Raw genomic sequence first — 16,569 nt, 5'->3', positions numbered from 1 at the left:
CTTGATTGATAGCTTCACAATCCCAAGATACAGTTTACACCTTACACCTCGACGCGTTTCCCCCCTTGTATGATAAAACCAAGAGGTTCATCAGGAGGTTTGATTGATCCATGAGATTAATATCAACATTCAATATGGATCTTGAAAAAAGGGGAGGAGAAATATATACAGTCTCTCAGTATGGATATAACACACTTCTAAATATATACATCAGAAGATTAATCCAATAGGGTTTTAAGCTATATAAAGCTACCAAATACTCCCACATGAATAATATCCAGGGGAGAAGGATATAGCCTCCTTACAAAGTAGGTCAATCCTCAGGCCCCCAACAATCCTGTCTACCCCACTCCACACATGTAGTCACTTCACCAATATAAATGTTCCCCCCTCAAAGAATAATACAAAATAAATAGATGGGAGGCACAAAAGGATAGACAAATATATATCACCTCCACCCTAAGTTCATATACAATGCATTCAGTCAGCTAATTCCAGATAGACAATAGATAAAGCCAATATTACTTACCCCATATACCCCAGATAGAGCACAAACAAACTGATAGAACGGGGCCACTACAGCGATGATTTGTGGGCACAAATGTCCTGAACTAGCATGGGCTGGCACAATGCCACGATAGCCCCCGCCACGGAGAATCCCGGACCCAGGCTTTTCTTTCCTCTGGGGAAGATATTTTTCTTCTCCTCACTGTTTTTAATACAGGGTCCTGGGATATTGGTAAGACTAGTGGAAGTTGGACTGGATTGTCGCTTCCTATAATACAAACCTCTGCTATTGGGTAAGGGTTTTATCGTTAGTAACAGTAAGCTAAAAAATTCTTTTGGCCAACATTCTATGGGGGAAGGGTAAATACCAGTGTCCGATAGGGTGGAAATGTTCTCAATCTTTAAAACTACCAAATTTACCCCATTAAATAACAAATATGCACTTTGTATGGTAGACCCCCTCAGTTTTATTTGATTGTTAGTGACCCTAGATTTATTTTAGTTTGTATATATATACTCTATATTGTAGTCAGCAAAGGAGTAATACTCCCATTCGCCTCCCTTTCCCTAAACCCCCCCAACCCCCCCCCTTTACTCCCTCTAGATACTTCCCATTTGGAGTCTATCTGTATGGGATGTTTGGGGCGCATGCGCGGCGCTGCGCTGAGGAACCTACGCTTAGCCACTTGGAGAATACCGGCGGCTGCGTGGTTGGCGCAGTGCGGCGCCTGCGTCGTGGTGTCTATGGGGTGTTTGGGAGTGAAATCGGGTCAGCCCATGTGATGATGCGGGTGACGCGGTTGCACGCATGCGCAGTCATGGCGGATGGTGAGGGGCGGTCTGGGCCGGACGGCTCCCGCTCTCATTTAAAAAGGCTGCTGGATGGGTGCAGGTTGGCGTGCTGTTGTCCTGGGTCCGGGATTCTCCGTGGCGGGGGCTATCGTGGCATTGTGCCAGCCCATGCTAGTTCAGGACATTTGGGCCCGCAAATCATTGCTGTAGTGGTCCCGCTCTATCAGTTTGTTTGTGCTCTATCTGGGGTATATGGGGTAAGTAATATTGGCTTTATCTATTGTCTATCTGGTACTAGCTGACTGAATGCATTGTATATGAACTTAGGGTGGAGGTGATATATATTTGTCTATCCTTTTGTGCCTTCCATCTATTTATTTTGTATTATTCTTTGAGGGGGGAAAATTTATATTGGTGAAGTGACTACATGTGTGGAGTGGGGTAGACAGGATTGTTGGGGGCCTGAGGATTGACCTACTTTGTAAGGAGGCTATATCCTTCTCCCCTGGATATTATTCATGTGGGAGTATTTGGTAGCTTTATATAGCTCAAAACCCTATTGGAATAATCTTCTGATGTATATGTTTAGAAGTGTGTTATATCCATACTGAGAGACTGTATATATTTCTCCTCCCCTTTTTTCAAGATCCATATTGAATGTTGATATTAAACTCATGGATCAATAAAACCTCCTGATGAACCTCTTGGTTTTATCATACAAGGGGGGAAACGCGTCGAGGTGTAAGGTGTAAACTGTATCTTGGGATTGTGAAGCTATCAATCAAGCACAGTGTGTCTAACCATTACCAAAAGGAACCTTGGACATATCACACCTTTGAAAGCAACTGCTTCTAGGAAGAAGGACATTTATAAAGTACTTTTCTTCAGGATAATCTCCAGTGGATATGTGATAACTAATTCATCTATCAAGAATTCCTACTAAGGAATGAGTTATAGATATTGGATTCCTTATCTTATATAATTTATATTATCTATGCCATATGTGTGTTGGATTGTTCTTGCTATGGAAATTTTCTACAATAACAGTTCAGATGATGTGTTTTTGCTGATACTAAGTCACTGTTCTGTAGTGAGTGACCCTTCTGTGCACTCCATGATATTGGGGGTGATATTTGATTGTTAGGGGTCACAACTATTGGTCAATACCTGGGTGGGGGTTTGGAGCTGGACATGAAGACGAAATAATAATTTTTTGTCTCCATGGTCGGCTCTACTACCAAATAGTGGCAGTGAATGTAGTAAGGGGTTTTGGAGAGTTAATACTATGAGTATCAGTATGAGTTATATATACAAACCCCTTGACGGTTAGAATATCTGCATTTTTTCCTTTTTATCCTTTTGAGACAGTTACTTCATAATTTTTGGAGGAAGAAAAAATTCTTGCTGTATTTGTTGGATTGTCAAAAGGAAAAGCAAATTTTGTGCATTGCTATATATTTATCCCTTAATTGATTGAACCCAGTTGAGATATTGAATGTATTTATGTCTGTGAGTCATTTTTAGCTTTGAGAAAATAAAGGTCATTTTATAAATTTGGGGTTAAAATACTTTTTTAAAATAATTTTTGACCCCCTCTACATATCTATTTGTATACGAAGAAGGAGCGCCTGGCTTTTATTTTGGGGACACTAAAGATTTATCTGACAAAGGCTTGGTTATTTTTAATTACACATGATGTTTGAACTTGTTTTGTGTGGGATAGGGTCATTGCCTCCGGCCTAGTTGGCATGTGCTGGTGGGTGGTCATTTGCCTTGTGTGAATGAAGAGTTGATGAGTTAATCAGATGATTGATATTAGACCTTTGACTGAATCTTTTTGAGTTTTCGTCTGTACATCTTTTGGTAAATTTCTCATGAAGATATTTATTAAAGGTGTGACTTTGGTAACAAAACCTTTTCGTTAAGAAGATGACAATGGCCAATTTCTCAAACCCTACAATAGTGTCCTCATGTGTTTCTTTTAGGTATTTAATATTAAAGGAAATCTGTCAGCAGGTTTTTGCTACCTCATCTGAGATCAGCATTATGTAGGCAAAGAGACCCTGAATCTCATGATGCATCACTTAGTTTACTGGGTGCAGTGGTTCTGAAACAATCAGACTTTTTAGATTTAGTATGCAAGAGAACTGAGAAAGCTTATTTCACCCACCTTAGGCTCTCTATGTACAATGTATATAGACAGAGAGGTGCTAATCACAGCATGGAGCTTGTCAAACTATCAGGCACGAGGTGATGTACTCCAAGCAATGATAACCTCCAAGTGCTAAAACAATCTTTGTAAGTAAAAAGCAGCACAAAGCGTGATAAGAGACTCATCCCTAAATTCTGTGTTTTAGCACCTGCAGCATTCTTTCTTCAGTTAATATAGCAAACACCTGCTGACAGATTCCCTTTAAATATTTATATAAGTATCCAACGAAGAAGAAGTCTGGTTAAATGCCGCGCTACACCACAGGATCCACTTGTTGATGTAATCCCTTTATTGTTTAAACAGGTCTACACGTTTCAGAGATATATCCATATATATCTCTGAAACGCGTAGACCTGTTTAACAATAAAGGGATTGCATCAAGTGGATCCTGTGGTGTAGCGCGGCATTTAACCCAACTTCTTCTTCCTTGGATACTTATGTGTACATCTCGGGTCTGCGGCTGATCACCACCATTACAAGTGCATCAAGGTGTTGTGACTTTCACAACCCAAAAAGGTGAGTGCACTCCCTTGGATAATCGATCTCCCTACAGGGTAAGACCCTATTTACGCTTCTTTGTTCCATAGTTTTTTGTCTTTAAATGTTTATAGAAGGTTTGGTTTGTGGCATATAATCCAGGAGGCCAAGTCATAGCGTAAATTGATACTGTTTAATATCTGAGCTACTTTTTCTACCACAAATGCTGGTCCACATTGTCAATCAGGAATGCCAAGGCTCAACCATGTAACCTACAGTCAACAGTCATAGCAGGTTTCTTCTCACTCCTGAAGCTTTATAGCTGTATATGTGGTTGTTTCCTCTGGGCCCTTTGTCCTCAGTCGTTGATTGATTCGGGTTATAGAGACCTCGGCGTAGTAAAGTTCTTGAAGTTCCACCTCTTCTTTAAGCTGTAAAATCAGGCAATGGCTGATGTCACAACAAGTATAAAACTCAAAGCAATCACTAAATATCAAAATATATAACCCATACAGTGGCATTGGTTTAGCAAGATAAACATTTCTACTGGTTAAAATAATAGTGGAACTGAAAAGATGACAACATCTACTCTGAGAAGTAGCGACTTCTCGCACAGCACCGTATGGTCCTCCATGTTGGCTGGGTGGTCATCAAACATCTCGGAGAAAGCAGAGATATATTTCCCCATTGCAGACAGTCCAAATTTAGCAAAACGACTAAGGGCCGCTTTACACGCTGTGACATCACTAGCATTTTCTAGCGATGTCGAGCGTGATAGCACCCGCCCCCGTCGTACGGCCGATATGTGGTGATCGCTGCCGTAGCGAACATTATCGCTACGGCAGCGTCACACGCACATACCTTGTCAGCAACGATGCTGTGACCGCCGAACAATCCCTCCTTCAAGGGGGAGGTGCGTTCGGCGTCACCGCGACGTCACTAAGCGGCCGGCCAATAGAAGCGGAGGGGCGGATATGAGTGAGACGTAGCATCCCGCCCACTTCCTTCCTTCCTCATTGCCGGCGGACGCAGGTAAGGTGAGGTTCCTCGTACCTGCGGTGTCACACATAGCGAACAACATCGTACCTGCAGCTGCAACGATAATTGGGAAGGGACCCCCATGTCACCGATTAGCGATTTTGAACGTTTTTCCAATGATTCAAAATCGCTCATAGGTGTCACACGCAACGACATCGCTAACGCGGCCGGATGTGCGTCACCAATTCCGTGACCCCAACAAGATCGCTTGAGCGATGTCGTAGCGTGTAAAGCGGCCCTAAGTGTTGCCTAATTGATTGTTATGTAACTCTCTATGAAGGGATTCATCAGAACTTTGATATAAACTGGAATACCATTAAGATTGGTTTTTCATATCGGAGAGATGATCCAACTACCAACATCAACCATAGAAGGTGACTGAATGGGCCACAGTGCTCTGGCAACTCCTCCTTCATTGCTTACCACATATTCATAGCTCGGTGCACATTGTATCACTTGTGTTCAATCTTATTTTGCTGCTGAGTCCCATTTAAAAGACTTTTCCGGGTTGAAAATCAATTTCTGCAGTTACTCTGTGACTGACGTTTGCTGAATCCTGACAGTGGGCAATATGCACTCTATTGATTCTTCCTATTGCCCGCTCGAGCGGCCGGTCATCACATGGTCATCAAATGGACACAAGTATTTTATTAGAACATTAAGAGAAATAGGAAAAGTTGCTTGTCTACAAATTCCTTACCTGCGGCCTCCTAATAACCACTTCAGCTGGCAATAGAGGAGAATCTTGACAGTGGGCATATTGCACGCTAATTGAGGATGTCTTCACTTTACTCACTTTGTTCTCTTCCTCAGAGTTTCCTAAAAATTGTAAAACAGAATAATTAATGTTATTTTAATATAATGTGTATTCATAAGTATTCATGGAAAGAGCAATGGCAAAATAGAGCAGGAATTGTAAAGATTGGTAAGGACGAAAACTGGAGTGATGGGGAGCGGTAACACATCTAACAATGCTGGTGTCACGGGGTGACTGTTAGGGGCACTTTTCACACTACGACATCGCAAGCCGATGCTTGCGATGCTGAGCGCGATAGTCCCCGCCCCCGTTGCAGCAGCGATATCTTGTGATAGCTGCCGTAGCGAACATTATCGCTACAGGAGCTTCACATACACATACCTGCCCTGCGACGTCACTCTGGCCGGCGAACCGCCTCCTTCCTAAGGGGGCGGGTCATGCGGTGTCACAGCGACGTCACACGGCAGGCAGCCAATAGAAGCGGAGGGGCGGAGATGAGTGGGACGTAAACATCCCACCCACCTCCGTCCTTCCGCATAGCCAGTGTGAGTCGCGGTGACGCAGGTACGCTGATGTTCCTCGCTCCTGCGGCTTCTCACACAGCGATGTGTGCTGCCGCAGGGGAACGAGGAACAACATCGTACCGTCGCTGCAGCGAAATTATGAAAATGTCAGACACTACACCGATGATACGATTACGACGCTTTTGCGCTCATTAATCGTATCAAAAAGGATTTACACACTCCGATATCGACAGCGACGCCGGATGTGCGTCACTTTCGATTTGACCCCACCGACATCGCAGCTGCGATGTCGTAGTGTGTAAAGTACCCCTAAGGATAGTGAGGGACATGGGCTCCTATGCTGTCCCTCACGCTAGGGGAACCTAGGCTATCCCTAACCTCAGGGATACTCTTTATGGTGGAGATGCCTAAGTCCCATTCCTGGTTATGCTCATGACCACTACAACTCTGATACCCCCTCTCATCAGGGAAGGCCAAGGCAGGGGTCTGTTTGAAGACAGGGAAGGGAAAACCAAAACTCTGACATACTGCATACACACAGAAATAGACAATGAGAGACTCAGGAGAAAAGCTAGAGCAGGATGGTAACAAGAAAAAGGCAATAAGGTACTCCACAATCACACTCAGTAGCAAGTATAACAACCATCTGGATCTCAACATTTCACCAGAACAGCTAAAATATACTATAGCTGGCATAGGTGGAAGGATCTAGCCAGCATATATAGGGAGGGAGCAGATGTGATTGGCTCCCCCACAACAAGTGATCAAAGGAAACTAACAAGCAGACTAGCAGAGATTAACTCTTGCTAGCCTGCCTATGGATTACCACTCTGCAGGTTGAAACCTGAGTCTGCCTGCATTTATCACAGACACCAGAGAAGTTATCGGGCAGAGTGTCAGAATCTTTAATCTGAATAGAACCCAAAGGCACCATGACAGTTGTGAAAGTTTGTAAAAATCTCTGTGTGACAGCTGGACCTGCAGAATAAAAGGAACGTACCTGAGAACCGGTATTTAATGAGGACAGCAAGTAAAATAATTATAATACATGTCTCCAGCCCAACGATAATGTACGTGGTAGACCAAGTTTTATTTTCATTGGCATCTGCAAAATCATCACCTAAAAAAAGAAGGTAATTATAAGTAGGATGTGGAATGGTCCTGATAAAGATGTTGCTGCCTCAAAAGTGCCTATGTACAGATCTAACCTACATATGTTTACCATAACGGGATCTACATCCCAGGTTTACTGCCAACCAATCACGTTTGTAAGGCTGGGAGCTAACTAAATCATAGGCCATGATGGCTTATAGACTTATACATGACATGCGGAAAATGTAAAGAAGTAGAGGGTGTATTAAGCTGATACCACTGATTGATGACCAGCACTATTACCACCACCACAAGACATTCGAGGATTCCACCTCCCAGGTCTGGAGAGTGAAGGTATTGATTACACTACGGTAATGGGATAATCTTTGTTTACACCAGACAGTAAGTCATCACTAAAGTCTAAAGCGGGCTTTACACGTTACGAGATCGCTACAGCGATCTCGTTGGGGTCACGGATTTTGTGACGCACATCCGGCCGCTGTAGCGATCTCGTTGTGTGTGACTCCTAGGAGCAATTTTGGATCGTTGCAAAAACGTCCAAAATCGCTCCTCGTTGACATGGGGGTCCTCTCCCAATTATCGATGCTGTCGCTTGGGCGAAGTTGATCCTCGTCCCTGCGGCAGCACACATCGCTACGTGTGACGCCGCAGGAACGAAGAACCTCTCCTTACCTGCCACACGCCAGCAATGAGGAAGGAAGAATGTGGGCGGGATGTTCGTCCCGCTCATTTCCGCCCCTCCGCTTTGATTGGGCGGCTGCTTAGTGACGTCGCTGTGACGCCGAGGAGGCGGTTCGCCGGTCACAGCGACGTCGCCGAGCAGGTAAGTAGTGTGACGCTGCCATAGCGAACATGATCGCAGCGATCTTCACATATCGGCATAACGATAGGGGTGGGTGCTATCATGCTCGCCATCGCTAGCGATCTCGTAGCATGTAAAGCCACCCTAAGGGTCCCGTTACATGTAGCGACGCTCCAGCGATCCTGACAATGATACGGCCTGCTCAGGATCGCTGGTACATCGCTACATGGTCGCTAGTGAGCTGGCAAACAGGCAGATCTAATTAACGACACAGCAACGATACGGCGATCCATATAACAACCTCGGCGGTCGTGGGGACCCTGTCCCACAGCAGCTATTCTGATGACACAGACCTCGATAGAGGCGTAGACACGCCCGTGTCGCTGAGTTCTGAGTCCCCAATGAGGTCGCTCGTCATTGCTATAGCATCAAACACAGCGATGCATGCTGCCCAGCGGGACACCAACGATCAAAAAATTAACCAGGACATTTAGGTACGATCGGCAATATCGCAGCAGGGGGCCGGTCGCTGCTATGTGTCACACGTAGCGAGATCGCTAGTGAGGTCACTGTTGCGTCACAAAACCTGTGACGTTTCAGCGATCTTGCTAATGACATCGCTATGTGTGACGGGGGCTTAACACTTTGTACTAAGTACACACAGGGAAGCAGCAATTCTGTTATTGACATGATGATGATGGGCAAACCCTGTGTTAACTATGTCCTAAAGGACTTTTTTTGCTATACTACTTGCTACTTTGTTATACTCTTATGCTGTAGCATTTTAGAAATATAAAAGCTGGCTGGGTACTATTCATCCTGGAAGACTAGCCTGAGGCTGTGTTCACACTTTGCATTTTTGCTGCACTTTTTTTCTGCAGCAAATCCGGCTCTCTTGGCAGCATAACTGATAAATAAGAGCAGTTCTTCATCAACACCTATAACAGAATATCAAAGAGTGTATTATGACTGTCACTGCAAATGCTCTGGGCAATATTGCGACTACTACTGTTTATTCCTCAGTGTGACCGGCACGGTTATGTGTGTCATTGTGATTGGTGCTGTTGTGTGGAGCACGTTGACCTGTATATTCACCCTTTCTAGCTTGTGCCTCCAATTTCACACTGTATGACATAAAATCTAGGCAAGTCCCATGATAATGTTGGTATTCCTTCCTAGAAATACAGTATATCCTCTACTTCTTCAAGGAGGCACCTTCTAACGACTCCTGGAGAGCACAGTGACCAGTCGTGGTCCATACATGTTGTAAAGCTTTGATCTGAGGATCCGTTATAACATTATAGTACCTGACGGATCTGGTGTTGTGGTCACTTCCAGTGCGACTCCTGCTTCTACAACTTTTAAACCGTTATTCAGTTGGCAGATGTAGATCCCCGAGTCGTCCTCTGCCAGGTTAGTAATAGTCATCTCCATGTTAAGCTCGCCAAGTTTGGTCCTATTTTCATATTGGTTTTGATGAGCAAGATTTTCACGCTCACAGCCCAAAGTCCACACTAATGAGAAGTGGCTCGTGTCAGGCTCAATAGGGCATTTTATAGTTACGGATTTTCCAGCCTCGGCTTCCAATACTTGCAGATTTATCCTGTTGGGATTTCGTTGGCCAACTGTTGTAAAAAAGAAAATTGAGAACAATTATTTATAAAACTCAATACCACGTCATAGTGAAAAAGAGAAATATTTTATGTCTGAATTTATACTTTTTAGCTTTACAATCTGATCATAAACCTTGGATGGAAAAAGTTACAACTTCAATGACCATCCAAGATCTTCTGCATCAAAATATCAGCTTGTCTTGGCCAAATGTAACTATTAGTCTTTGTGAGAAAATGAAATAACTGAGTAGGAGGCAGAACAATTAGCTGTGAAAATCTATTACCGCCCATAAGAAAGAGTAAGTAAAAGGTAATATGTTGTCTTTTAACAAAAATTTGTTTTGTATCATGAAAAAGAAGACACCTTGGAGCCATACACTTTTGAGCCATAGACCTTGTAGCCACAGGCCTTGGAGCCACAGACCTTGGAGCCATAGACCCTAGAGCCACAGACCTTGGAGCCACAGACCTTGGAGCCACAGACCTTGGAGCCACAGACCTGGGAGTCACAGACCTTGGAGCCATAGACCTGGGAGCCACAGACCTTGGAACCATAGATCTTGTAGCTATAGACCTTGGAGCCACAGACCTTGTAGCCATAGACCTTGTAGCCAAAGACCTTGTAGCCACAGATCTTGTAGCCACAGACCCTGGAGATACAGACCTTGCAGCCATAAACTTTGGAGCCACAAACCTCAAAGCCACAGATGTATTATTGGGGCAACTTTGGAAAGAGAACTGGAAGAGGGCAGAGCTGAGTAGGTGGAAGGCTTGCAGTATGATATTGGCACACTGGTCTTGTCTCTAATACGCCTGCACTATTGGAGCGGGAGTAGTGAAGTGAGAGAGAATGGGAGCAGAGACCCTACAAGATGGGATCAAGGGAAGGTACTTATTCCTATTTAGATACAGATAATTATTCTAGGTTCTTTGATTTTTCAGTATAAGAAATCCTGCCTTAATGGTGCAGAGACTGATGTACCATTCCATCTTAAAGCCAGCAGGATTTCACACACAAACCTATTAAAGGATTGTTCTAGGACAACCTCTTCCGATTCCACTTGTTTACCCAGGTTTAAAAAAAGCCTCTGTACTCACCTCCCATTTTGGCGCCATTCCAGTGCTGTTGGTAATCGTGGTTCAGGACTCATGTGATATTGTCTTGTCACACGAGCCTTGCGTCCAATCACAGCCGGCTTCTCTCCCTGCCTTCGGAGCAAATGAGTTAATCAACAGTAAGTGACACTGCTGCTGTCACTCACTTCCTGTTGCTTGCTCATTTGGTCGGAAGGTGTGGTGGGAAAAGTCAGCGGTAATTGGGTGTGGGGTTCACGTGATGTCACAATGTCACGTGAGCACCAAACTGCGATTACCAACAGCACTGGAATGGCACCAGAATGGGAGGTGAGTACATGTAATATGTACATGTAACTCAAAAACAAGTCCAGCACTACCTTTACAGGTCCAGTCCGTTCCTCCGATACTAAGAAATTAGCATTTGAATTGATATACAAATGTCTATGGTAGATATGATGCCTCTGTCACTCCAGCTCTATTTCCCACCCAAGACTGTCTCCTCCTGCTTGATTGACAGCTCCTTTGCTTGGAGTCACACATCATAGATTCTGTCATTCAAGCAGGGTGATGCTTTCTGGATGCGGAATAGAGCTGGAGTGACAGAGAATTCAGATCTACCATAGGTTTTTGCATATCAATTCAAGCACTGACTTCTTTGTAAAAGAGGTACGCACTGGCCATGTAAAGGTTATGCTGGACTAGTCTTCAAAAGACATACATGCACATATTAATAGTCTTGGGGGTGAAATCCTGCTGACAGGTTCCCTTTAAAGAGGTTTGTGCACTTCTATTCAGAGTCTATAAGTATCTGTTCATCAGGTGACAATATTCATATACGGCGCTTTCTGAATTTAGTGCTCTAAGACATGACTGCAAAATTCAGTAAAGCAGTGGCTGACGCCATCAAGTGTCTTGAGTTTGCATTACACCGGATTTTATGTCATTGTCATTGTGTCTGATATATCAACTATATCCACCCGATTTACGTAACTTATCTGCTGCCTTTTCAGATACCCCCTCCATGTTTTATTTGGTCACAGATAACACCAGTTCTGGGAAATATAATTCGGCTACTAAATAAATAAGTATTATACCATCGAAAAAAATAGTAAAAAAAAATGACTAATCGCAAGTCTTCTATTTACCCTGATAAAACATGGTAGAAACTCTGAGGTCTTCTAGGACTGTATCCAGCCCCCATTCAAGCTTTTTAGTGCAAAGTTAGCCTTAATAATGTCAACGTGACCTCTATATATATGACTATGGCTGCATATTGCATATTGGACACCTGTGAGCCGCCTGTGTGGCGCCCTGGACAAGCCAGGGGCCACAGAAAACAACACCAACACACCCCACACTCCCGGTCAGGCACACCGAAGTCAGACAAAAATCCTTGTTGCCTTCCCCCAGGGGCTGATGTTCACACCAGGGGGGTGGGCCAGGCGGTTGGCCCCGCCCACCGAGGAGTTCACAGTCCTGGAGGCGGGAAAAGCAGGAAGATCAGTTTGGAAGTGAAAGTGGAAGGAAGGAAAGTAGTAGTAGAGCAGACTGAAGTTGGTCCGGGTGTGTGGCCCGGACGGATCAGCAAGGTTGGCAGACGGTGGTGACCGTCTGCAGGAGTGGCCTATCGGAGTTTACCGTAAGGACCGTGGACGGGCGGTGGCCCGGCGGTACCGGACTGGTACGCAAAGAGAAGACAGCACCATCCGGCAGGGGCTTACGGACCCCGGCAAGGCTAGGAGTCGCCGTGAATTTGCCAAATCCGTTAGCGAAGGGAACCTCCTGGGTAGAGTTGAGCGCGGTTCGTGGTTCGTGGTTCTCCAGTTCGCGGCTCGAGTGATTTTGGGGCATGTTCTAGATCGAACTAGAACTCGAGCTTTTTGCAAAAGCTCGGTAGTTCTAGAAACGTTCGAGAACGGTTCTAGCAGCCAAAAAACAGCTAAATCATAGCTTGGTTTCTGCTGTAATAGTGTAAGTCACTCTGTGAATCAAACTATTATCACATTTCAGTGTATAGTGTGCGTGAACAGCGCCTTCAGATCACTGCTGTTTCTATAATGGCGATCGCCATTTTTTTTTTTTTTTTTCTTGTCTTCCTTCCCTAAGTGCGCGCGTCTTGTGGGGCGGGCCAGCATGTCAGCCAATCCCAGACACACACACAGCTAAGTGGACTTTGAGCCAGAGAAGCAACGGCATGTGTGATAGGATCTGCATGTCACATGTCCCTGCATTATAAAACCGGACATTTTCTTCACGGACGCCATTATCTGCCTTCTGCGTCTTTGGTGTCAGACATCACTGTCGCAGCTCCGTCTTCCTGAGTCCTATAGCCGATACAGCTGTATGCGCTGCATACACAGCGTTAGACAGCTTAGGGAGAGCACTTTATAGCAGTCCTTTTAAGGGCTCCAACCGGCAGGGTCAGAGAGCCATAGGTGACAGGTCCTGCAAACAGCAACAGCGTCTGTGTAGCCCAGGTCAGGGATTTCCTACCTGCATTTCACCATTAGGAGGGAATAGAAAGGCAGTCTTCCATTCCTCTACCCAGAGCACCACAATCCTGCCACTGTACCCTCTTGTCCTCTGCACACTCCAACTGATAACTAAGCCATTATACTAGCAAACACTCAGTGTACCTAGTGGCATCCTATACGTGGCTATTGGACTTTGCTATAGTCCCACTAGTGCAAAGACATTTGCAGAGCGCGTCTGCCTGCGTTGCACACTACAACTCATTCTAACCAAGCCATTATACTAGCAAACACTCAGTGTACCTAGTGGCATCCTATACGTGGCTATTGGACTTTGCTATAGTCCCACTAGTGCAAAGACATTTGCAGAGCGCGTCTGCCTGCGTTGCACACTACAACTCATTCTAACCAAGCCATTATACTAGCAAACACTCAGTGTACCTAGTGGCATCCTATACGTGGCTATTGGACTTTGCTATAGTCCCACTAGTGCAAAGACATTTGCAGAGCGCGTCTGCCTGCGTTGCACACTACAACTCATTCTAACCAAGCCATTATACTAGCAAACACTCAGTGTACCTAGTGGCATCCTATACGTGGCTATTGGACTTTGCTATAGTCCCACTAGTGCAAAGACATTTGCAGAGCGCGTCTGCCTGCGTTGCACACTACAACTCATTCTAACCAAGCCATTATACTAGCAAACACTCAGTGTACCTAGTGGCATCCTATACGTGGCTATTGGACTTTGCTATAGTCCCACTAGTGCAAAGACATTTGCAGAGCGCGTCTGCCTGCGTTGCACACTACAACTCATTCTAACCAAGCCATTATACTAGCAAACACTCAGTGTACCTAGTGGCATCCTATACGTGGCTATTGGACTTTGCTATAGTCCCACTAGTGCAAAGACATTTGCAGAGCGCGTCTGCCTGCGTTGCACACTACAACTCATTCTAACCAAGCCATTATACTAGCAAACACTCAGTGTACCTAGTGGCATCCTATACGTGGCTATTGGACTTTGCTATAGTCCCACTAGTGCAAAGACATTTGCAGAGCGCGTCTGCCTGCGTTGCACACTACAACTCATTCTAACCAAGCCATTATACTAGCAAACACTCAGTGTACCTAGTGGCATCCTATACGTGGCTATTGGACTTTGCTATAGTCCCACTAGTGCAAAGACATTTGCAGAGCGCGTCTGCCTGCGTTGCACACTACAACTCATTCTAACCAAGCCATTATACTAGCAAACACTCAGTGTACCTAGTGGCATCCTATACGTGGCTATTGGACTTTGCTATAGTCCCACTAGTGCAAAGACATTTGCAGAGCGCGTCTGCCTGCGTTGCACACTACAACTCATTCTAACCAAGCCATTATACTAGCAAACACTCAGTGTACCTAGTGGCATCCTATACGTGGCTATTGGACTTTGCTATAGTCCCACTAGTGCAAAGACATTTGCAGAGCGCGTCTGCCTGCGTTGCACAGTACAACTCATTCTAACCAAGCCATTATACTAGCAAACACTCAGTGTACCTAGTGGCATCCTATACGTGGCTATTGGACTTTGCTATAGTCCCACTAGTGCAAAGACATTTGCAGAGCGCGTCTGCCTGCGTTGCACACTACAACTCATTCTAACCAAGCCATTATACTAGCAAACACTCAGTGTACCTAGTGGCATCCTATACGTGGCTATTGGACTTTGCTATAGTCCCACTAGTGCAAAGACATTTGCAGAGCGCGTCTGCCTGCGTTGCACACTACAACTCATTCTAACCAAGCCATTATACTAGCAAACACTCAGTGTACCTAGTGGCATCCTATACGTGGCTATTGGACTTTGCTATAGTCCCACTAGTGCAAAGACATTTGCAGAGCGCGTCTGCCTGCGTTGCACACTACAACTCATTCTAACCAAGCCATTATACTAGCAAACACTCAGTGTACCTAGTGGCATCCTATACGTGGCTATTGGACTTTGCTATAGTCCCACTAGTGCAAAGACATTTGCAGAGCGCGTCTGCCTGCGTTGCACAGTACAACTCATTCTAACCAAGCCATTATACTAGCAAACACTCAGTGTACCTAGTGGCATCCTATACGTGGCTATTGGACTTTGCTATAGTCCCACTAGTGCAAAGACATTTGCAGAGCGCGTCTGCCTGCGTTGCACACTACAACTCATTCTAACCAAGCCATTATACTAGCAAACACTCAGTGTACCTAGTGGCATCCTATACGTGGCTATTGGACTTTGCTATAGTCCCACTAGTGCAAAGACATTTGCAGAGCGCGTCTGCCTGCGTTGCACACTACAACTCATTCTAACCAAGCCATTATACTAGCAAACACTCAGTGTACCTAGTGGCATCCTATACGTGGCTATTGGACTTTGCTATAGTCCCACTAGTGCAAAGACATTTGCAGAGCGCGTCTGCCTGCGTTGCACACTACAACTCATTCTAACCAAGCCATTATACTAGCAAACACTCAGTGTACCTAGTGGCATCCTATACGTGGCTATTGGACTTTGCTATAGTCCCACTAGTGCAAAGACATTTGCAGAGCGCGTCTGCCTGCGTTGCACACTACAACTCATTCTAACCAAGCCATTATACTAGCAAACACTCAGTGTACCTAGTGGCATCCTATACGTGGCTATTGGACTTTGCTATAGTCCCACTAGTGCAAAGACATTTGCAGAGCGCGTCTGCCTGCGTTGCACACTACAACTCATTCTAACCAAGCCATTATACTAGCAAACACTCAGTGTACCTAGTGGCATCCTATACGTGGCTATTGGACTTTGCTATAGTCCCACTAGTGCAAAGACATTTGCAGAGCGCGTCTGCCTGCGTTGCACACTACAACTCATTCTAACCAAGCCATTATACTAGCAAACACTCAGTGTACCTAGTGGCATCCTATACGTGGCTATTGGACTTTGCTATAGTCCCACTAGTGCAAAGACATTTGCAGAGCGCGTCTGCCTGCGTTGCACACTACAACTCATTCTAACCAAGCCATTATACTAGCAAACACTCAGTGTACCTAGTGGCATCCTATACGTGGCTATTGGACTTTGCTATAGTCCCACTAGTGCAAAGACATTTGCAGAGCGCGTCTGCCTGCGTTGCACACTACAACTCATTCTAACCAAGCCATTATACTAGC

The 16,569-nt window shown here is 45.0% G+C and overlaps 1 protein-coding gene across 2 annotated transcripts in view; it reads right to left on the bottom strand.

Moving 5' to 3' along the window:
* Positions 1-4,199: 4,199 nt before the first annotated feature.
* The window catches only part of LOC142250364 (uncharacterized), a 50,756-nt gene continuing 38,386 nt past the window's right edge, over positions 4,200-16,569 (bottom strand). For both annotated transcript variants that reach the window (XM_075322516.1, XM_075322515.1), the window contains exons 3-6: positions 9,530-9,847; positions 7,308-7,427; positions 5,727-5,845; positions 4,200-4,419 (exon numbers count right to left, since the gene is read on the bottom strand). In XM_075322516.1, coding sequence (XP_075178631.1) covers positions 4,291-4,419; positions 5,727-5,845; positions 7,308-7,427; positions 9,530-9,847 — 686 coding nt within the window. In that variant the 3' untranslated portion in view covers positions 4,200-4,290. The remainder of the gene's footprint in view (positions 4,420-5,726; positions 5,846-7,307; positions 7,428-9,529; positions 9,848-16,569) is intronic.

Source organism: Anomaloglossus baeobatrachus, chromosome 9 (genome assembly GCF_048569485.1).
Source record: "Anomaloglossus baeobatrachus isolate aAnoBae1 chromosome 9, aAnoBae1.hap1, whole genome shotgun sequence".
Classification (NCBI taxonomy): domain Eukaryota; kingdom Metazoa; phylum Chordata; class Amphibia; order Anura; family Aromobatidae; genus Anomaloglossus; species Anomaloglossus baeobatrachus.
The sequence above is the reverse complement of the archived record's forward strand: the minus strand, read 5'-3'. Positions and strand labels throughout refer to the sequence as shown.